The sequence below is a fragment of the Haliaeetus leucocephalus genome, unplaced genomic scaffold, assembly GCF_000737465.1.
Source record: "Haliaeetus leucocephalus isolate CR32 unplaced genomic scaffold, Haliaeetus_leucocephalus-4.0 Scaffold848, whole genome shotgun sequence".
NCBI classification, from domain to species: Eukaryota; Metazoa; Chordata; class Aves; order Accipitriformes; family Accipitridae; genus Haliaeetus; species Haliaeetus leucocephalus.
In genome coordinates this window covers 16,475,367-16,498,702 of record NW_010973284.1, presented here as the reverse complement: position 1 = coordinate 16,498,702, position 23,336 = coordinate 16,475,367, and the positions used below count along the sequence as shown (strand labels likewise).

The 23,336-nt window shown below is 36.2% G+C and overlaps 1 protein-coding gene across 1 annotated transcript in view; it reads right to left on the bottom strand.

Moving 5' to 3' along the window:
* LOC104841235 (uncharacterized protein KIAA1107-like) overlaps window positions 1–23,336 on the bottom strand; it is a 37,320-nt gene that overhangs the window by 13,209 nt on the left and 775 nt on the right. The window contains exons 2-9 of the mRNA XM_010582754.1: window positions 12,749–13,045; window positions 11,730–11,847; window positions 8,555–8,644; window positions 6,287–6,367; window positions 5,019–5,115; window positions 4,294–4,382; window positions 3,972–4,074; window positions 123–305 (exon numbers count right to left, since the gene is read on the bottom strand). Of these exons, the coding sequence (XP_010581056.1) occupies window positions 123–305; window positions 3,972–4,074; window positions 4,294–4,382; window positions 5,019–5,115; window positions 6,287–6,367; window positions 8,555–8,644; window positions 11,730–11,847; window positions 12,749–13,045 (1,058 nt within the window). The remainder of the gene's footprint in view (window positions 1–122; window positions 306–3,971; window positions 4,075–4,293; window positions 4,383–5,018; window positions 5,116–6,286; window positions 6,368–8,554; window positions 8,645–11,729; window positions 11,848–12,748; window positions 13,046–23,336) is intronic.

Sequence of the window (23,336 nt, the reverse complement as noted above, 5' to 3'; positions counted from 1 at the left end):
CATAGAATTGTACTTTAAAGCACAAGTTGAAACTATTTTGATTATTTAGCAGCCTGAACTATCCAAAGTGTGATACAATTCAATTTATTTGGAAGCATACAATAACTTGAGGGCACTTTTACCTGCAACAAAATAGAGAAGCCTTCACTTTGTACTACGTGTAGGAAGTTTGCCACAATAAATGTTACACATTCTTCTTGCAGCCTAGATGCCAAGGCCACAGCTGTCTCTGTCCATTTCACTTGGGGAAGACTATTGATCAGCCGGTCACTCTCCATCAAAAGGAAAGCAGCATTCTTGTTGTTCTTAAAATAAAACCAGAAATTAGCCTGTTGCCAAGTAATCATCTAAAGAATTGCTGCTCTAAAATAGTTTCTGTTCAGTTACTGAACACTTACACAAGGATCCAATCATGTACTAATTTCCCTTCTTTAAGTAAATTTGGATTTTGATAATTCTGAACATTATACCTACCTTTGAAACTAAAGCAGCAGAAGAAAAATCTACTGCTTCTGTTTTGCCTGCTGAAGTTAGGCAGTAAAGTTTTCAGTGGCTTTTACTGTTATTTTTTCAACTGTGTATCATTACATACTGCAGTCCCGAACAATGTAAGGCAAATGTTAATGGGAGAAACTGAATAGAGAAGAACCTTTTAGGTCACTGAAAGATGTAGTAAAATGGGGAAGTGAAAGTTTTCGGTGAGTGTGGATGGCCTAGCATTTGGGATACAGAGATACCCAAGCATTTTCATAGTTATGAATCCTTTTGCTTTATTTAAAAGAGTCAGACATCAAATACTTGCCTTCCCAGATAGAGTTTTAATTGAACTTACCCCCTTTGTTGTCTAATGTTTCTCTAAGCAACATAACTGTTATGTTTATAGTTACATTTAAAACAAACAAACAGATTTGCTAATATTTATTTCCCCTGGTCTGTGTCTTTCATGCACTACATGCATGCATTGCATCAGCACAGTACCTGAAGGCAACTTCTACTGGCTAAGACATCACTTAAAAAGACTTGCAATTTATTGTTATCCACATTAGAATGGATTGAAAGCTCTACTCAACATGGCCTAGCATGTCACTAATAAATTATGCAGTAAGATCAGTAACACTGGAGAAAGCAACAATTCAGATAAATATTTGACACAAAACCCCCTGCTGTAAATTCAGATTATAATCATGTTTGTCCCATGCAAAGTAGAAAGCAGGGAGGATTTTCCTCATGCATATTATAGTTAAAACAAAATCTGGCCAGCCATTGTTCAACTGTATTGTATTATTTTACTCATCTGTGGGCAAAACCAGTTTGCTTCTATGCATATAAGGTAGATGAAAGATTAAGTATATGCTTATTATTTGGTCTTGCACCCACTGGACTCAATTACAAGTTTTTTGAATTGTCCAGAATTCAGCCCCTGCTCACAAGGCAATAAGCATTTACTCCATTAGACACTTCCAGTGAAATAGAAAATGCCTTAATTGACTTCTAATTAAATCAGCACTTTGTAGGAGTGGCTCTAACTGAATTTTACTTATCTTCTTATATTTTTTTCCTAACCATTCTAAAGTGGAGTCCACTTATCTAAAAAAATGGTAATTTTCTTACAGGTAGTTTAGACACCAGGGATAAGTACCTGAACAGTGTTTTAAACTGCACTCCCCTTTTAATGTTTCTGTGTTCATCATTGTGGCTTCCCAGAGATTTCCTGATCAGCAATCTCCTTTTCTTTGCACCTTTTCTTCCTCTGAAGGGCTGCCCCACATTGTTTTACATTTCCAAGATTGGTAAATGAAAGGATCAGTAGAGTCATACTGTTTAACTGGGTGTAACTGTTAACAAGTTTTACAGCAGAGAACTGTAGCAGCAGACAAAAGATGATTGTAAAACATACAGTATCCCCTGCAAAATTAGTGTCAGACCTTTTCTTCTTTCTCCCTCAAGCAGCCTTAAGCATTTTTGCAGACTGTGAAAAACTCCGCTGGGAGTTCCACAAGTTTTTGGACTGGGTGTCTTAAGAGCTCAGAGTTAATGATCACTCACCAGAACTGTTCTGTGGGCCGAAGAGACTTATGCTTTATTTTTAATTTTGCAATTCTGAAAGCTATCTAGGCTTCAGTCCATAAAATACCACTGAATCTTGCAAAGGCACACCAACACAAATTTTAAGTCAGTAAAATTGGAACCAAAACACACTTTAGTCCAGACTGCAAAAATCTTCCAGAGAAGCTGGGTACACAACTGGAGCAGTACCAAGGACCACAGTGCAAATGCTGGTAGCTTAAAGATAGCTCACGTATTTCAACACAAACTGTAACCACAGCATCTTGATATAACAGGCACAGAGGTGAAGGAAAGCCTGAAGTGCCTTAGGTTTACCTTTAAGTTGTCCCGATAATGTTGCACAAGGGTGCCTGGAGAAGAGCCTAGAACTGTTTCTACATACACTCTTGGCTACAGTACATACCTAAGCTAGTTTAGAGATGGGTGGTGGTGTAACTAAGAACACCTGTAGATCAGAATGAACTGAAAACTTCTCAAATATTTATACAACATATGACATACAAAGCTATATATATATTCTAGGAACAACTGAGTATACTGATCTAATATAATGGCAGAACACATAATATATTAAGAGCTGCAGCTACTATCTTTATTCTGTTAGAAATTGTGCATTCTGGCAGAAGGACTGTTTGGTTTCTGTTAACTGTGGATACTCTCAAGCTTCTCTGGGTACAGCCACATAGCTCTGAAATCTCTTGTTTTTCAGGCTTCCACCTGAATATACAGTAGCAGCCACCACTCACAGCTGACCTGCTGGCCTCAGCACTTGATGGGGCAAGTACTCCATCAAAGAAGTCCTGAGAAAAAACAGTCCCAAGAAGCCTTCACAGGCCTCTCAGTGAGGGGCAGCTTTTGGCCAGAACCATTTAAGAGTGCATCTCTTGAACTGCGGATATGTTTGGCAGCATGGGTAGCCATACCTGAGCTATTTAGCTTGGATAACAACAATAACAGAGACACGGGGCCAAGGACTTTAGCATGAGATATATGAGACATCACATACTTAGCTGTCTGGTGTGTCCTAGAACCAAAGCTGTCCTGTGAATGTTATCTGAGTTAGATTAAACTTCACATATGCCAATCCACATTACAGCCACATACATAGTCATGCTTGGCAGCAGCTGTACAGATTCACCTTTAGCTCCTCTATGTACTCTTCATATCTCTGTTCCAATTGAGTGCATTTATAGGCTAACTACTGGACCAAATTCCTGTTAACAGGTCTAGTTCAAATCAGTTACTTTAAGTCAGCTCTGAGCGTAGTTTTATACAGAAACACAATTAGAAAGTACTTAAAGTTTAGGCAGACCTGAAACGGAACAATGTAAGTATGTGCCACAAAAAATGAATGCCGAGCTTTGAGGGGACCAATTCAGTACTGTTATCTGAGAAGTAGAAGAAATGTATACTATACTGTTACTTTACTTTTGAAAAGTCAGCTTGCCTGTAAACAAATGGCAGTGATCACCTGAAGTCTGAAAAAAAAAAAAAAAGTACATTTTTTCCAAATTAGAATATAGGTAAAGAGGAAAAGGCAATCACAGATGATGTATGCCACCACCTAACGTAGAAATTGATAAACCAATTAGCTGTTCCTCGCTATCTGAATACATAATGTTGTGCTATGATGTCACAGCTGTGTTTCATAAACTTATTTTGTATTATTATGCTGGACTTGGATGTGATTATCACTAGACTGTCTGCCCTGAAGCATAACAATGACATCTGCACATCAAAATCTGTTTGTAAATTGTTATTTTAATGGGAATTTTTACATAGTTTAAGTGTACTACAGATTTTAAATACTATATTTATTATCTCTTGAATTACATTGTACAGCTAAATAAGGAAAAAATTTACATTGTTCTAGTTTTATATAAAGCGTACTACATACTACTTACCAAAGAGTTAATCAACATAACAAGACAGTTGTTTTGAAGTTCAGTAGGTAAACCGGCAAAGCTTCTCTCTGACAAACATTTTGCAAAATGTTTTCCTACCCATCTGTTGAAAAGAGAGCCTTTCTTAGGTAAGGAAGATGAAAAATGTTCCATCTTCACTTGTTAGCATAAATGATGCCTCTAAAGTATTGTGAAGAAAAAAAATGTTTTAAATGTGAACATTTTATATGCCAAAATAAACCCAATCTTGCAAAATAAAATAATTTCAACAGAAAGCAAAGAAATGAAAAACATAAACCTTAATTTATTTTATTTTACTTACTTCATGCAAGCAGCATATAGGTTTTCCACTCCCAATGAATAAGCAATAGCCATGCACTCTAGTACAGGTTGCTGTTTTCCAGGAACAGGCTAGAATTGTTAGCAAATTATCACAATTATTGTACATTCTGACTTACAGAAGAGACTGTACAGAAGTACAAAATCTTCAGTTAAAACAGAAAGACTGTTAGCTACTATGATATTTAAGTTTGTTTGCCTTTATGTAGGATAGGGAAGTCATCTGTTTCCACACATGTCAATAAAGTAGTATTCAGTCTAGTAAGCCTAGTGCAAGAAAATGCTCAACTCTGAGCAGTTGTTTGTTTTCAAAATAATTGAACAGAAATATTTTCTAAATACATGCCCAGGAAACCTGATATGCAAATATGTAGTATTTCCATATTCCTATTAAAGTACAATTACATATACAATGGGATGTATTAAATTATACTCCATGTAATTTAATATATTGAATTGTGTGAAATACTGCTTTTCATCAGTTGTGGTTTACAAGTTTCTATAAATAGGTGGATGATAACCACAGGCCTTACTCCCATCATCAATCACAGTGAATTTAGCAGATTTACACATAAGAATAGGGTCCGTTGACTTAAGCTGACACCTTGACCACACAGTTAAGTATCTCGTCAATGTGATGTGTAAGTAATAAAACCAAAATTCTTCTTAAGCTTTACAGCTCATGAAGTAGCATGAGAACTGACATACCTTTTGGAAAAAATTGCAGTAATCTCTTTTCAAAATGTAGATAGCTACTTCTTTCAGCCCATCTAGCCCATACATATCTGCAATGCCCAACATGCGACTAAAGAGAAAGCAGTAGCAACAGGAATCAAAAATCATTTTGATGTATGCATTTTGCTTACAAGACAATTTACATGCTAATTTCACCTCTTTGTTCAGTCAGAATTTACTTCAGAAATGGATTGATAACCAAGTGTGAAGCTTGCCAAAGAATAATCTTCAAACAGGAACATGTATTGACCTAATAATAATCTCCCAACCACTGAGTTCAGTCTATATAAAAGTAAGCCTCAGCCATTGACTGAGAAACTCTTTAGAAGACTCTCAGTTTCTCTATTTTAAAGGTAGCAAGTGAAAAATATATTTGTGCCAGCAGAGGGTGGGGTTTTTTGTAGGTTTTTTCCAAGGATTATGTAAAATGTTATTGATGTCATCGTATCTGAGAACTATGTCCCTTCCAAATACTAAAAAGCACAGTGAGCAAACTATTAATTATTTTATATAATAATCAACACCATAGTTTTATTTTCTGTATCAATTAATTACCTAAGCATTGACATTAGGGCATATTATAAAAAACTGCATATTTTTATTTTAGATAGACAAGCTTTGAACAATTTCTAACATTAAGAAATTGTAGCATTTTAATGTTTAGTGGCAGAGTTCAACAGCTAATATATAAATGGTTTCAGGGAATTTACACGTGTCAGAACTTACTTCACTAATACACAATTATGTATTAAACTGTGATTAAAAACTATCCCAGAAGAAAATGCCAACATTTACATTGGTTGCTATATATCATCTTTTATGGATCTAAGATTAACTACTTAGCCTTTGCATCAACCCAAGTGATTATTTAAAAATAAATTCCAAATATTTAACTGTTACGTATTATCACACATTGTATATATTATTCTGAAAATTAAAAGGAACGTACAAGCAAATTGGGAATTATTTTGGTATAAAACACCCTCCTGTTTTTCCACTCTCCTCATATAATATTCCAAAAATGGCTGGCACACTTTTTCCAGTAGCTGTCAAATAAATAAGATTTCTTTAGCAGCTTTATTTTTGGAATTTCCTCAAGTATGTTTAGGTGTAATAATCATTATATTTGACATCTTTGTCTTATTTATGTTATATGAAGGATTTTCCTTTTGTCTTTTAACTGAGAAAATACAGAACAAGCACAAATTACAATTAAAAAAATAATAAAAGTTGACATATACCCAACATCAACTTTGTCTGGGAAGTCCATAATACCTCCATATATAAAATGCAAGATGACACTCATTTCTACATGGCTTATGCTGCAAAAAAGAAAGGAAAAAAAATAAAAATAAAGATGTGTCCAGAATAAAACGCATCACATTTCTTAGCCAAAGGAAGTTGGTCAAAAGCCTGATACATCATCCAGCTGTTCTGTGAATGGAAGGTAAATGATCTGATAAATTTAAAGCTATTTTCAAGATAACTGCAATGTGAAAGTATCTAGATGGACTATATTTTGGGTGAATTTTGCTACTCAGTCTTGCTGAAACTTTGTAATACTCTAAATCTTTGAATATAAGTCATAAACAGACTAATAATACTAGTATCTAGATTATTTACACTGATAATATAAAGGATTTTTTTCATCATCTCCAAGCTCTTTACTAGTAATAAGTCAATTATTAAGCAATCATATATTCAAAAACTGTTTTACAATATTTTTTTAAATTATTGATTTTATGATATATTTAAGCTTTTCCCACAATAAAAATACATTTAATAGTTTTATTGCAATGCTAAGCAGGAATTTTGCATCTCAAATTATTTAGAAAAAATCTTTATGCCCAGATTTAGATTAAGAAATATGGAATTCTTACACAGAGTAGTGTTTGCATCTTTGCATCATCCCAGCACCATAATGCAGAAAGGCACAGAATGTGTATTTTAAATGGTGGACATGATCTCCTGAACAATACATTATTGTATTTACTTATGTACGTCTTGGTGTGCCATCTTCAGAACCCACAAGTGCTGTGTACATTAGTATAAATGGAATATAGTCACGCAGATTGAGCTAAGACCCTTAAAACATTAGACATTCAAGCAACAGACATTGATGACTAAAATCAAAAGAAAAAAAACACCATGTTGCAACATGCTAAGAAGTGAAATCAGCACAGTTGTGCCTCTGTGTATCAGTACGTGATAGCCATAAAATCAGCAAGAAGGAGTTTCCCCGCAGTCTTGACAGCTGTTACCTATGTAGAATTTTCATTATTTCAGAGTAAGCCATATGTACTTTATTTATAAGTGTTTAAAAAGACAGCATGGAAATCTGCACCAAACAGAAAACTGAACTAGAAAAGGTAAAATTATGGATATGATTCTTAATAACAGAAATTAAGAGACATTGGCATGAGAATATACTCTATAAAGATTAAGTACTTCTCAGGAAAAAGCCTCTACTGAAAAATAAGGGCAAAAAGTTCTTAACCATGTAGAAATCAATTACAGGGAGAGAAGTATAAGTCCCAGAGTAATTGTTGATTATCAGCCTCTAAAACATACTATGTATAGCATAAAAGCTAAGGAATCAATTAAATTAGAAGTGTATTGTTTTATAAGGATTAGGAAGTTATAAAAAAATCAACAGATAACCTTCCTGATTTTGCAGCAATATTATTACACTGACGGAAAACTAAAATTATGAAAATAGGATCAAGTATCACTTGGCCAAGCAATTTTATATTAACACAAATTATATTTTGCAGCACTGTAAGGTACACAGTTCTTTCTGAAGAAAGCTAAGTCAGCCAACATCATGTCTGAACAAAAAAGGCTAACGTGTACAAGTATCAGTATTAGTTTGCTTTTAAAGAAAATTTAATATATTTCAGTTGATTTTTCTGATACTGAAAAGAACTAACCTGGCAGTCCCCAGTTTATCTTTGAAGTCTTAAGTATTTATCCTGCACTGACAGCTCCATTATTTTCAGCTCTCACACAGAAAGCCATTGCGAACAAGCACATTAGTCAAAATTATTTTAGTGTATGATGCTGAAATATTATTAAACACTATTAAAGAAATGTAATTGTTTATTCATCTTTACATTGTAAATATACTCTTACTGCACAAATAGATATGAAAATAAATTACACTGTTCAGACATTTGTAATACTTTTCATGACATGTACAACATGAAGTGAAAGAATATAATTGTATAATAGACTGTGAATACTAAAACTTACTCTACAAAAAAGGATTAGTACTCTTCTGCTGATGAAAGAGACTTCTTCCCTGAACCATCTGACAATATTAACAAATACACTACACAAGCTGTTTCATACTGAAGTCAAAACAGTACTCAGGAAATGGATCAGGTTGAAGAAAAGTGTCAAGGCAGATTAATCTTCAGCGCTCTATACACAGCACAGTTGTTACATATTTGCAGTGATTTTAAATTGCCTACCTTTGCTCCCACATGACTTGCAAAGACAACACTTACCCTTGAAGAGTGATGTGCTCTTGGGAGCTTTCAGCCCAACTTCCACTCAGCATAGCAGCAAAGTAACTAGATCTGGCACATAAAATGGCCCTGAGAGGGAAAAAGTAAACATTATTCCACTAGATACAAATATTTATTATGAGACTCTTTGATAACATTGACTTAAATCTTTGCCCTTTACGTGTTAAGGTGTCATCTGTATACTGGATGCCTTTTCTTCCAGTATGTTTGGAATTTCAAAATATGCCAGAAAAAAAACCCCAAACAGTATTCTAAATTTCTCAGTTAAAGCTTTTTCCTAGGGTGACTTCGACATTCACACAGAGGAATTCTATTATCACAAGCATTTTCCTTTTATATGATACCAAATTGCAAATTTATTTTTTCTGGTTTATTTACCAAATAACAATAAATAATGTTGTTTATACAGCCCCATTTTAGCCAAATAATTATATCCTGAATCTTTTAAATTCTTTCTGTACTACAGAACGTGTATTTATTAAAAGGAAAAGAGAAGTGTAAAACTTCTCTTACTCAAAATTGGCTGGCCACCTACCAGCACATCGTGAAAGTCAAACAAACTTCATACTAACATCTGATACAACAATATGATGTGTGTTTCCAGCACTGTTTAAGAAAAGCTATCAATTACTTCTGTTTAGACTTACCACCCTTGTATATTTAAAAGCGTAACTGGCCATAAAGGGGCTAATTTGATTTACTACTACTTCCATCAAAGACAATAAAGAAACCCCAGACCAGTAGTCTGTGTATCTCAATATCTCCACCAGTATCATAGTCTTCGAAAAACCAGATGAGACGACCTTTGCAACAGGAGCTTCTCAAGGTGGAAGTGGAAGGGCAGAAAGGAAGAGAAGATGGTGGATGAAAACTGCTTTATGATTTCACCCTTCCAGATTTACAGCAGTTATAGTGTTAGCTTTTATGTATCTTATCTGGGCTATCGCAGCTGTAGATAATATTCTCATACATACAGTTTTTTCCTGACACTTACTAAGCTTCCTATTATTTATAAAATTACTTTATGTAATGTATTTCCTGCGGCAGAAAAAGCGAAGTGTTATATCAGGCATGAGAATCCTTTCTCTTACATGTATTTTTTGGCTCTTAAAATGTTTCAGAGCACTCTCATTTTGCGTAGGAAGAAGTAAGAAGAACGCTATTTATGGTCTTTTTTGTAGTCATTATATATTCTGGAATCTCTCATCTCTCTTCCCTCCTCCTGCTTTGGAAGTCTCAAAACTTTAAATTAGGAACTGCTTGCACATTCCTCCTGTGATTCATCCAGCAATAATAATAATAATAATAATAATGAAGCTTTTACAGAATGTTTCATTTCTCAGTGTGAAGTATGTCCACATGTAAATGGACATTACATCACAACTTTTGAGTATTTGAAATTTTGAATATAAAAACAAGATCGCATGTGCGTAAGATACAATAACACAATATCATGGAGATATGAAGTACACTATCTCCAATTTTGTCATCCTCTTCCAAATAAATTAAAGAAATGAACAGGGCTAGATCAACTTCAAGAGCATAGTTGAAGTAGGTATTTCAAAGACTCATTTTAAACAAGACAGCCACTCAGTAGAATATGGACAAGTATGTATTACCTAAATATACGCTGATAAAATTTCAACTTATAAAATACATGGAGATACCAAATTAATTTGAAGTAAAATTATCTCTGCTTTCCTACTGTCATGCTTTATGCCACAAGGTTATTACTCAACAAATTTGACTTGCTCCACTCAGAGCTCTGTAAGAATGCAACACAGCACTAGGAAGATGTAACTTGGCAACTCTCTCAGAGCACTGCTGCTCACACTGTAAAGTCTATTGGAAGTTCATAGGACTTAATGAGAAAGTAAGGAAAACTGAGATAAGTGGGTGGGTGAGCATGGGGGCTTAAACTGTCTTCTGTTTGAGAACCTAAAAAAACCACCTTAAAATAAGTAATTCATACTGGTGCTTTCACCACAGTTATACCCAAAGTTAGATTTCCCTTATTGACTCCTACTGTTCACATGATACAGTACTAAAATAAGCAAGTCTTGTGCCTGTTTCAGAACATCCTTGTTTTCTCTTTGATTTACTCCATATTTTTTGATGCTGGTTAGAGTAGATACATTGCTCCAGGCAGCAAATGGCCTAAATTAAAGAAGCTCTGCTGATGGAATCTTTTTGTTGACTTTCTTTTTGCATAAATTATTCATTTCGCAAAGTTACAGACCTGAGAACATGTCTTCTTACAGTGTAGACCAGAAGAAAGAAATCTGTCTAATTACACTACATTCTGGAAATGTAGTATATATCCTAATTTTATTATTTAAAAAAATAAAATACCCCCCCGCCCCATTATGACATATCTTCTGCAAAGATATTTGTAACGTCAGTAATATAACCCCCCCCCGATGGTTTTGTGTTGAGAAAATATTAAAAGTGGTAAAGGTTTTTTATAATCTCTCTGTTATTTATATACTCAAAGGGAACAAAATACAGGCTGTCTAGTTTGCTATCTCAAATGTGAACAGACTCATATCAAAGGTACAAGGAATGGTACTGACACTTTAATTTGCTTTGCCAACCTGCAGAAGTCTAATAAGCCAAAGTTCTTAAATGGTCTTGGACTTCAGACCTACTAAAGGCTGCTGACAATCTGTACATCTACATGACTGAAGTAATGAAAGTAGAATCAGATTCCGTATGCAGTTCTGAAGAGCAGAAAAAAAAAATTACTACTCCAGAAACTTTCTACCTGTATGGTAATTTTATTCAGCATTAATAGCTGAATAGTTTATTGATCGATTTTTTCATTTTCTTCAGAGAGCACAGATTATTTAAAAAAAGGTTAGCAAAGAAAACCTACACAGTATTTATACATGAGTATGTACTCCTTATATGAGTTTACAATAGCAATCTCAGAAGTGCTAAAAACGCAGTTGTTTTCGCAATAGTTGCTGTTAATGAGATAAATAATTTTCCTTAGTATCAAAGTATGGCCACTTCTCACATAAGACCTAAAAACTATAATGGTTCACAGCTAGGTAACAGCACCAGCAATAACTTATTATAGATACAGAGTACCAGCAGCATTTTATACTAGAAGGATTTTGGTTGAAATACTTTACAGTAAATACTTATGTACCTGTGAGCTTGAAAATCTTTGCCTTCTATGCAAATATTAATATCTGGACAACAGCACTTCTTGTAGAGCATCATTAAGTCTTCTCCTAACACAGATGCAGTTTCTAGTTTGGAATTACCTGCAGATGGAGAGAAACAGCTATTTTCACTTTGTCCAGTGTAGACTAGACTACTGACAGTACAGACAACTTAAAATATTTGAAAAGAAGAATCTGACATAATTAATTTTTTTCAACATTGCATATTCAAGCTAGAATTTTCCTTGAAAGGTTTTCTAGACCTTGCATTTTACTTCTTGTTTTGACTTGAGATATCAGAAATTTGACCAGTGCTTCATATTTGACATCTATAGAAGTGCTACAGTTACTCTTTTGTAAGATTATGTAGCCAGTTCATTTTTTCTACAGAGATCTGGTAACTCTGCAATAAAGAAAAGTAGACTCTGAAGAAGTTCAGGGTCATGTAGTGCTACAAGCTTCTGCGTGAACAGATTTGTTGCTTGATCCTGTCTTACTGACACAGCTGTAGCAGCCAACACTTCTGGTGTAGATGCAGTTACACATTTCCTTGTGTTACTTCATTCATGGTTGTAGTAGGGAAGATTCGGGAAGATTCTGAAAGATTCCAAAATCCTCATAAAACAAGTGGAACTACTGTAATTTGCTAGAAAAGGAAAGGAATGGAGAGATTCTGCTCTGTGGAAGTCCCACGTGGTGAATACTCAAGTTTGCTGTATTACAGAGAAAAGACTGGACACAATGCCGATGAACATGCCCGATGCCTTGCAAGTCCTGTCTTATTATGCTGCAGGTTGGCTGGGAACCACTCCTGCCAAACTTCTGCAGCAATTCATTTTTTCAAAGTGTGAGAGAATGAGGTAGACCATAGCAAAGAATATCCATGTAACTTGTGTTATAACAATAGCTTTTATCTTTGCCTGCATTTTTACATCTGTATAAGTCTTTGGATAATTATTTAAAAGACAAAAATAAACAAACAAAAGTATAATTCCAAAGCTACCTGCAGTGGCTTTGTTGCTTTCTGCATCAATGACTACTTCTGGAATTTCATCTTCAATACAGGATGAACAAGCAACTTCCTTCTGCACAGCTCCACTTGGAGTATTCTGATCAACAGGTGTTTTTATACCATCTCCAAGACAATTTACATTTGTTTGAGTATTCTGAAGAGTAGCAATGTTGTTTTCTTGTATTAATTTGGGTTCCAATACTTTTTTCATCATAGCCAGCTCCTCAGCTTCTTTCAGATTTTTATCAGATGAATATACAAGCCTAGAAGATGACACTAAGTTTACTCCTGTAATTTTTTAATTAATCAAAACAAACAAATAAAACCCAACTTTTTCTGTCTAACAAAGTTCATGACCAGAAAACAAAAGCTGGACTCTACAGTGCTTAATAATAAAAACCCCCTTTTTAAAACTCTATCTCTGGAAAACTTATTTCTGCAATGCTTGAAAAAGCATAAACAAGCATTACAAGTAAAATGTAGTATCAGGTTAAAAGGAACAAAGGTTTCTCTCCCTCACTTTGCTTTTAAAATCAAACTTCTGTCTGCTCTTTATAGCTCATCTACTGTAATAATCTACTGGCAAAAGCAGAAGCAAGCTGCATCAGTAATTACAGATGACTGATTTATAAGTCTTAGAATAACCAAGAGAAGGCATTTGATTGTCCTTTAATATAATGACATTTACAAACTCCAAAATACAAACCTTCTAAAATCCAGGTTACAAGTACTTAACCGTAAGAATGGTATAAAGATATAAATGAATGGCATTAGAGATATAAATTTTAATTTCAAGGGAAGTGCTTGAAAGCATGAAAATTTGCAGTTAAGATTACCCAAGAGCTTTCACTTTGCCCATGTAATTCCAGCTTCCCACTTTCCCATCTGTTTCACCAGCTTATTTTGGGCTCAAGATCTGGAAAGGCTAACAAAGCCCACAGCCTGTGACTACAAAGATCTCGTATTTATAGAAAGATACTGCACTCTAGCAACTTAATGGAGCCTTAAAAAGTCAATGTGGACAGATAACATGCTTTATCAGTGCTTTCATGCCATATAGATGAAGTTAGCAAAGTTTAACAGAAGAGCTACAGTTACTTTGGATTTAGCAGACATGTACTTACAGATCTGCATTTAGTCACTCATTCCATGGCAAAGAGGCTTTATTGTCAATACTGGGAACATAGTAATTTGAGTATGCTATTTGAACACTGTCCTCTAAAGGGCAGAGAAAACATACAAAGAAATCTTCTTCCTTCTTAAGTTCTGTATTTAAAGGATTGAGTTAGGTAGAATTTTTTTGTCTGTGTGATACAGGTTTTCACCAAGAGAGAATGACAAGAAACAAGAATGTAGGGAATGGGAATTTTAATATTTTCTTATATTTTGAAAGCAAGGGCCAGGAAATTGTGTGACAGGAGCAATAAAGTTTCACATTGAAAGAGTAAGATTGGTGGACCCTCTTTACATGTTTTTTTAAGGTTGTTGTACCTGTATGTGCTTTCAGGACTCCTAACCTGCGAATTTGGCCCAACCATCTATTGCTTTTCCTATGTACAGTGCTTTCCAACCCAGTGTAACAATAGCATGAGGGAAAGACAATAACATGCCATATTACCAAGAACAGGACCACAAGTTGCTTACTGGAACAGGGAGACTTGCAATTCTTCAGAAAATTCAAGACCATGACTTCCACACATTTTCCCCATTCACTATGCTTCTCAGTACTTAACATTTGTATGTTAACTAGGACTATCGCAGTAGGACTCAAGAAAAGAAATTCAGAGTAGAAACCCAATTAACCTAAACATTTCAAAATTCCACAGAAGTATTCTGAAGTTCTGTCTTCAAGTTGTTTCTCCATATTAGATCTTCCAAGAATGTCACTTAAAAGTCACATAGAAATTGCCACTACTAGACAAAATCCAATCAGTCCCACTTTATCCCTGCATCTTCACCAGATGTAAGCAAACACCACAACTACAGAAGTAAACTGGTAACACATACGGAATGTGAAAAACTGCAGGAAGATCCCTAGTAAGGGTTTCATGTTAGGTTAAATTTGCACTGGAACTTTACTTATTCACCTTTCTGTTGCTGCAGAGCTATTACATATTCAACAGGTAAAACCAGTACAAATTGACTTTGAGGGAGAAAGAAGATTAGTGGCAACAGATACACTGCTTTGTCATAAATTAGTTATTTTAATTTTCTTGCTTTCTGCCAGTACCTGAAAAACATATCCATAGGGAGTCTGATTAGCTAGGCAGTGAGGCAACAATCTCCTGGGAATCCTCAGGGTATTTTCAGATAATCTACATAAGAAACCTCAGGAATGCAATTTTATTATCACTAGGCTTAAGTCAATAAAAATGGCACCCTTACCACAACTAGAAACTCTGTAAATAAAACAAGTGGCATGTTGTTAAACCAGAACTAAGTAACTGGTTTCTAGATCTGAAAAAGTTATTCTATCTGAAATAAGTTTTTTCCCATAAAAAGTCAAGGAACCTTGATTATTTCAGTTAACATTTAAAATCCAGCCACAGTCCTGGATTTATTACTTCCAGAAACTCAACAAAATATCTGTATACGAGAGTCCTGCTTAATACAGACTGTAAATTTACTACTTAGAAAATCTCATGGAAGCATCCATTATTCTGCTTCACAGACAGCAATAATGATTTTGGCACATCTTTTAGAAATTTTCCTTTATCTCAGCTAAATCCCATTAGATGTTCTTTCCAGAATGGAAGATTCTGCAGTTTTCTAAAACCTGTTATAGAAAACTTGGCTTGGCAACACCCTTTATTTTATAGGCTCATTTCTAAAGGCTGAGTGAAGTTTTCTAGACTGTCTTCTACAGAGTGTCAAAGGGTACCTTCCTGCATGAATAAAAGCTAGGGAAATCTTTCATCCACAGCAAAATGCATAGCTCGGACCTTGGAGCTCAGATGTTTTAGTGATAATGTAAAATTATCTCTTTAAAACACAGCTGCTGTAAGAAACCAGGACCCTTACTGCAGAATTATGATATGAATAGTTTTTCCTGTTCCAAACCTCTTGAGTAGGCATCATTCAACGTGACACCTTAGTTTAGTAAGTTAAAGTACAGAAGATTACAATTCTATAAAGTTACAAATTTCTTCTTTAAATCAGATAGAGGTATCATCAGGAGGTCTTAGAGCTTGACCAGTTTTGAACTGAGTTAGGTATTTACAAGAAAGCAGTTTTCATAGTCATCTGAACAATCTAAGACAACATAAAAAATGTTCCAGTTCTTCCAACATCCCTAATGATGATCAGGAAAGTACTAGATTGTACTCACTGTGACCAAACAGCTTCCTAGAACATAAAACCAGTATGGAATTATTTTGTTTTTGTAACAACACATAGCCTACATAGACATCTCAAAATGCACTTTGAAGAAAAGCATGTACTTTATGGGTAGTTTGCAAAGTACTAAGAAAACACATAAGTAGCCCAACCAAACTTACTTTTGCGCATGTAAAGATTTTATTCAGAGTTTTGTTTTTAAAGGTATCATGAAGTCACCTCTCTTCTCATTCCAAATCACTTAGGCTAAATTCTTTGGGAAGTTTCTCAGCCTTAGAACTCTCTAAGGCCCACCTCTTTCTATCAGTTTTTGATGCGACTCCACACAGTCTTGAAAACCATACAAGTCTCATTAGAAGAACAATCATGCAATTCTATTCTCAGAACAGCCAAAAAGCCAATACTGACTAGAATCAGTAAGACATTTTTGTACTTACTGAAAATATAAAAAACATGATCACAAGAAAATCCTAAACTAATAATTTTGGTTGAAAAAGAATTTTGAGTTACGATCCACTTCTTTGGTCCTTCGAATCAAGAGGTACATTTCCTTACTGTGGGCCACACCCACTGTCTGAAAGACTAACAAAATCCCAGACAGAAACGTTGTATCCCACTAATGACCATGGAAATAACACAAATAAGGGAAGTGAAAGAGGGCAGTTTTATTTTCATGAAATACCATACTTAAAAGCATAAGGAACCCATTTTTGTTGTTATTGCCAAGAACACTGAAAGTCACTGGAATTAACACCATCATCACCAACTTTACTGAAAGCTGTTAGAACAGCCTTTTCCATTGTCCCAAAGTAGTCATTAACTAACTAACTAACATTTCTCAACTAATTAGGCATCCGCCTTTCAAGTGCTCCCTACAGCAGCATCCACTTGCTCCCAGTGAGAATTCTTCACCAAGAGCCCATCTGGAGAAGAGTTACCTGCCATCTTCTCCTTACCCATGTTCTCCTTAAAGTTATACATACACACACGTCATTGATGTCACCAGAGAAGTGCTTTTGAGTTCTCAGACACTAGCTGTTTAAAGAGACAGGATCTTGTATATTTTGTTACGGATATGTTGCATATGTGCCCAAATTTGCAGAGCATTAGTAAAGAGATTACAAAGTAGGCTTGAACAAAAGCTATTAATGCCAGAGGAAAGGTGTTTTGTTTGGTTTGGGTTTTTTTTTTCCAATCTTGGATGTTTTTTTCTATCAGCTAGCAACACAGACTGATTGGTAATGTTAAAATCTATCAAAATCAGAAACTTCTCCATCATAAATACTACGGATAACAAGCAGCTGTCAGCACAACAGTCTGACACATAGGAAAAGACGAAATTCTGCTGTTTGACAGTGCATCAGTTTAATTGCCCTGAAAAAAAGATAGTATGGTAACTTTAGAATAGAGGGACAAGTACAGATGCCCAAAACAGGATACTTACTTGGTAGTGTGAGGGATAATACAATTAATGAAAACAGACAAAACAAATTATGATTTTCTTTTATTTACAAGTTGTATAGGTACTGTGTATTGTTTTCAATAGGAACTTGGCATAGCACATACCAGAACCTCATGTAGTAACTAGATGAGCACTGAAATATCTTCTGTACATGTGTAAAATACCATATTATACAGTTTTACTTAAATAAAGCTATGTGTTGTCACAATTAAATGCCAAAATAAAACCAAGATCTATTAACGTTTGTTAATAACAATAACACTGAGAATGTAGGAAGTCTCTAAACTACTCCCTGCCCACGGTTTTAATGCATTGATGTCTTTAGCAAACCCAACTGCAGCAAATACTCTCACGTGCTGCATTTAATCTTGGTGGGCTTGCAAAAATATTTCAGCAATACACCTATAGCAGTGAATCTTTGTTAGTGCAAGTTAGGCATGTCGTATGCACAACTTCAACCTATCTTAATCACTTCAGATTCTTCCATTTCCCTTTATATTTGCTAAAAGAACCATCTGCTTGATTTTTGCAGCTAGGATGGTTGTTTTAACTTAATTGATTTCTTGAGACAAGTATTTCAGTAATTTCTCATGAGATGCAACATCAACTGCTTTGCTGCCTCACACAGGTGCTGATTAAATTTTCCGATTTCTTGTGAAAGCTAAGCATTTCAGACAAAGAAGAAGAATCTGGACCTTAAGCAGTCATGGTCCCACTGAAAGGTTTCTACCCATTTCTCACAAATTGAATTACTTTTTTTTTTCTTGGGGCATAAATCCATGGCATTGTTACTATGTTTTCCAAAGCAAGATGTTAATATCACACACTTACCGAATATACTGCGAGTTGACAGTTTAGCTTCTCAACTTCCTCTGAGAAACTGAGATTAGATATAAACATAGATCAAAAAAATAAATCCAGTAAGAAAAAAGACAAACTCATTGTTTCTATGTATGTGGAAAGGAGATAAGCTTGCCATTCTTTGGCATGTGTTTAAAGCCTGTTTTCATCAAAAGAAACAAGTCATCACGGTGAAGGCTTTCTTCCCACAACAGGACATAGAATAAAATCTAAACTACAAGCTTCATGTAGTATCTTACTTATTTCCCTCCCTCCTTCCTTGCTTAGCAAAGTCTAATTATTCTCAATGACTAGCTTAGCTCATATTTATAACCACAACAAACTAACTTGGTGCTGTAGTAACAAACTTAGACCAGAGAAGATGGTTGTATAAATGAAAGCCATTAAGTTCAAACAGCTTAGCTATTCAGAGGAGCAAATTCCTTAATCCCTTAACTTGGGAAATAAACACTTTGGTTCACAATAATTTGTTCTCAACTTTCTCAGTTTTCACTGTTCACTGGAGATAAGCCTTTACAGAGCATTTTAACTTCCACAATTCAGGATTTATTGTTTCACAAAGTTTAAGACAGTCACGTCAAATCTTCCATGTTACCCATATTTGTAGGGTGGGGTTTGTCAATTCCATTTGTTTTGGGAGGGATGATTTTTTCAGCTGTATTGCTGATTATGTCTTAACACAAGGAAAAAAATAGTTGTTGAGCCAAAAAATGCACCTGCAAGTGCCACAGAAAGCACTTTTTGCAGTTAGCTTGTTTTCAAGTTACATGAATCAGTCACTCAGAGAAGATACTCCTTGCATGGTAGGGTACACCAACCACATCAACAGGCACAAGTGGTAAGAGCATAAAAGGGAAGGACCATATCAGAATAAACTGTATAACCCACAAAATCTCAAGAACACAGGAGGCATGCTGTTTGTCTGAAATAGTGGCCTGCAATCATAACCCACAAGAGGGGAATGCACAAGCCCAGATATTAAGGGTGATTGCTGAGACATAAGTGTAAAGGAATTCAGTGTACATGAGCAGAAGTCACATTTGTTTCTTCCAAAATAGCCAGTATCCAATGGGGACTATGACAATCTAGCAATCAGCAAGAATAATCTCATGCACAGGTTATTTAAAGAAATATTTCCCTTTTTCACTGCTTTGTAATCCAATGCTATGGAACTGTATTCAAAGAACAAATATTCACAAACAAGTTGTGTTGTATTTGGTGCAACTGCTTTATGAACACCTCACATGCAAGAGAAGGTCAAGCTGAAAGTAGAGCTAAGCCATCATCTTCTGTAGTATCAGTCTGATGCCATGTAACTTTAACAGGTACCCCACCTTCTGGCTTGTTCCCCCCCCCCACCCCCGCACACAGAAAAGATTCTGATAGATATGAGCAACAATGAGATTGCAAGAGGTGTGACTAAGTGACATATGAAACTGGAACAATGCTATAGGGTATCTGTTGTATTAACAGTAGTTGCTACAGCCTAAGATTTTTTTCTACAAAGGAAAAGTGCGCATAAAGTCTACAGAAAGAAGTTACTGTTGCCATGCTGTCTAGGAGTTTACCTTCAAGAATGGTTTTGCCTGCACTTCAGCCAGATGCAGCATCCTTCTACTGCCTAGTACAGAACTATACAAACATAGCATGGTCAAAGCCTTGACTGTCTACTTTGAATCAGCTGCTGGTACTGCAAATTAACCCCCGTGGCAGTAAATGTCACAATGACAATTGTATTCCTTTGTATTTGACCCGTATTTATTGCTTTTTAACTGGATGTGACTGTCAGCACGTCCTTCTCTGCCCTTTCTTAAATCAGATCCCTTTAATACAAATATCAGGAGACAATGAGAATAATAACTAGGTTTTTATTTCTAAAGCTATATTTTTCCAACTTAAAAGGATAAAAAGCAGTCTGCCTCTCAGCAGGCAACCTATTAATGATCCGCAACAGGCTGTTGTCCTTCAGGGATGCTAAGTTTCTCTCTTCTTGAGGCAGACTGCAGAACCCTGCTTGAGCAGTAATCTCCTGCCATCGATGTACTTGCAATTGTTGACCTTTTTCTAGTTGTGTTATGGAGAGTGACAGAAGGCTACTGGAGGGCAGAGTCAATATTACATTAGCTTCATCAGGCAAAAACATAAGGTGAATGGCATCTACAATATGGATGCTGCATTTCTTGGTGACCAGCAGTTTCTTGCTGGTGTCCTCAGACAGTACAAGTATAGGGAGGGAAACAAAGCAGTGCTTGCATCTATTTCATGCTGAGGCAATGCAGAAAGATCAGCGTGGGGTCACCATGTCCTCCATCCTGCTCAAAAACACTCAGAAGTTTGGCAAGAGGAGCTGCACAGCCTTCAGCACGCAAGCGACACATAGCCCACATCTCTCCTGATTAAGAAAGACAGAGGCCCAAAGGAAGTACATCTCACTGAGATGCATGCCAGATATAGCTTGTGAGAAAAAAAATCCCCAAATCCCCAAGGAAAAATGATTTTTGCTTGGGAAGATAAAAGAAGAGCTGAATACAAACAGGGAAAGGAATGAGATTTTTTTATAGCTTTGATGAACTCTTCAATACTGTACTAGTATTCCACTTCTCCTATTCTACAGGGAAACAATATTCATAACCAGAATACCTAGTACTTTTGTAGGAGACTACAATTTTTTCTCAGGAGCTCAACTGCAGCTACAGGTCTTTGTTACAACTCATCATGGCTATTCACATGCTCCAAGAACTAGGCTAGCTTCCAGTAAACTTCAGGTTGTAATTTAAGGCACTGTTTTGGATTTGTGAAGATCTAATTAATTTGCATCTTAACAATAAGAAACCACTGAGATTCAACAGCCACTGATACTAGCAGAAATTATCATTTGAACAATGAAATTAGGCTATTTTCAACCAAAGCTGCTTCCTTTCCTTGGTCCAAAGCAGTTCACTGTGGTGAAACTCCAGTGCATTCTGGGACACAAATTTTCACAGAATGTGCTAGGTTAGGGGATTCAAAGGCTGAAGTATCAAACAGCATTGAAGACAAAGTTAAGAAAAACCAACCATCTTGCAAAATGTCCTTCATACATAGCTTAGAATATATAGGGGGGTTCATCTGAAGAATCTAAACTCACAGTGAAAAAATAAAAGGCTTATAATTACATGAGCTGTTTTGAGTTTAAAGGTGTTTTTCAATACCATGTTTTCTGGAGAACATGCAGGACTCTAGAGATCATTACTTGCCTTCCAGCAAACACAGACAAAATTGAAAGCAAGTATCAGTGAACTGTAGACATATTAAGTGCTTACCATTAGGAAAACAAAGGAATGATACTACAGTATATTAATAATTGAAATAATTATTCAAAATAATTATTTCCTGATTTCCAAATTAAAATAATTTGGATTTTAAAAAAAATATGTATTGTCATGCTTCTGTATGAAAGTCTTCTGTACCACCACTTACATGAATGTGAAGCAAATTAACAAAATGGAAGAAATAATGGCGTTAAGAAAAATACGAAACAAAAACCATGTTGTTTTGTTTCTTACCTCTTCTTTTGCTAATGCTCCTGCCAGACTTTGACAGTAACCTAACAAATGCCAGTTTATCAGCCTGTTCAACTACAATGATTCCATCGTTTAGATGCTACTCTCAGTTCAAAAAGTTCTTTCATACTTATTAAAACTTTAGTACTCTGAATACATTTTTTTAGCCATCTGCTGCCTTATTTACAAATTTAAGGAGAGATTGAGTGAATTGAGAGATTGAGGGAGAGGTCAGCCTAGGTTATATTTTAGGCACTAAACTTTAAAACTGCCAACACCTTCCCCTTCCTCCTGCCAACAGTTCTAGGAGCCTGCAAGTCCACACATTTTCTAGGCACATCCTGAATTAATCTGAAATCCCAGAATGCCTGCCACTGCTCCTGTGCATGCCCCAAAGTGCAGATCGGCTCTAACATCGACGCTGTTTTATAGAAGGTAGGTGGCACCACCACAGCTTTATTAAAGAAAAACACGCGCTGCCCAGTTCTTTGAAAGAAGGATTAGAGGCACTTACAGGCAAGAAGGATTGCAAGGTCTGGTGGCAGCACTGGCCAACACCCCTCATGTACTCACCTAAAGGCTTGGAGCAAGACAAGCGAGACGTCAGATACGTGGTAATAGCTGGCAATGGGAAAACACGGTGGCCCTTGTGCCAGTCCCTGGGGAGCAGCCAGCCCCCACGCTGCACTGACAGTGTGGCATGCCTTGCTCTGGGATCCCAGTTTGGTAGGAAAGCTGTGCCGTGTTTGGCCTAGGCCATGGATCGCTGGGACTTAAGTGATGACCACGCAGTTTCTAACTTGATGCATCCTCTTGATGTATCTTCATCTAACTTGACTGAGTCCTCCTAGCTTTCCAGATTCATAACTTGTTTGTTTTTTTTTTTAACATGACACTAGAGTGGTTTTTGTTTGTTGTTTTCACTCGGTAATCTTGCTAACAAGGGTATTAGTAGGCACAGACAATTTTAAAGGATACATTCAAGATTTTTGCTGTTTTTTCTCTTGTTCTATTACAAGGCCTTACATACCATAAAAAACACGCTACGGCGGAGAGTATACCTGTGTGCTGTCAGCAGAGGGGCGAAGGCAGAGGGAAATTAGTAAGTTACAGGAAAGTCCTCTGCAAACACTGCAGGAAGGCTACGAAGATACTGCTCTGAACGGGAAAGCTTTAGAACAGGCGTTCATACTGGGGAAAAAAAGAAGAGGAAGCACACAGGAGAAGCAGTGCTGAGGCCAGCCCCTCAGCCCGAGGAGAGCCAGGCTGGTGCGCGCTGCCCCGGCGCTCCCGCCCGCCGCGGCCGCCCACTCACCGCAGGAAGCGCCGGAACTCCGCGGGCCCCACGCCGTCCAGCCGCAGCACCTCGCGGGGCGGC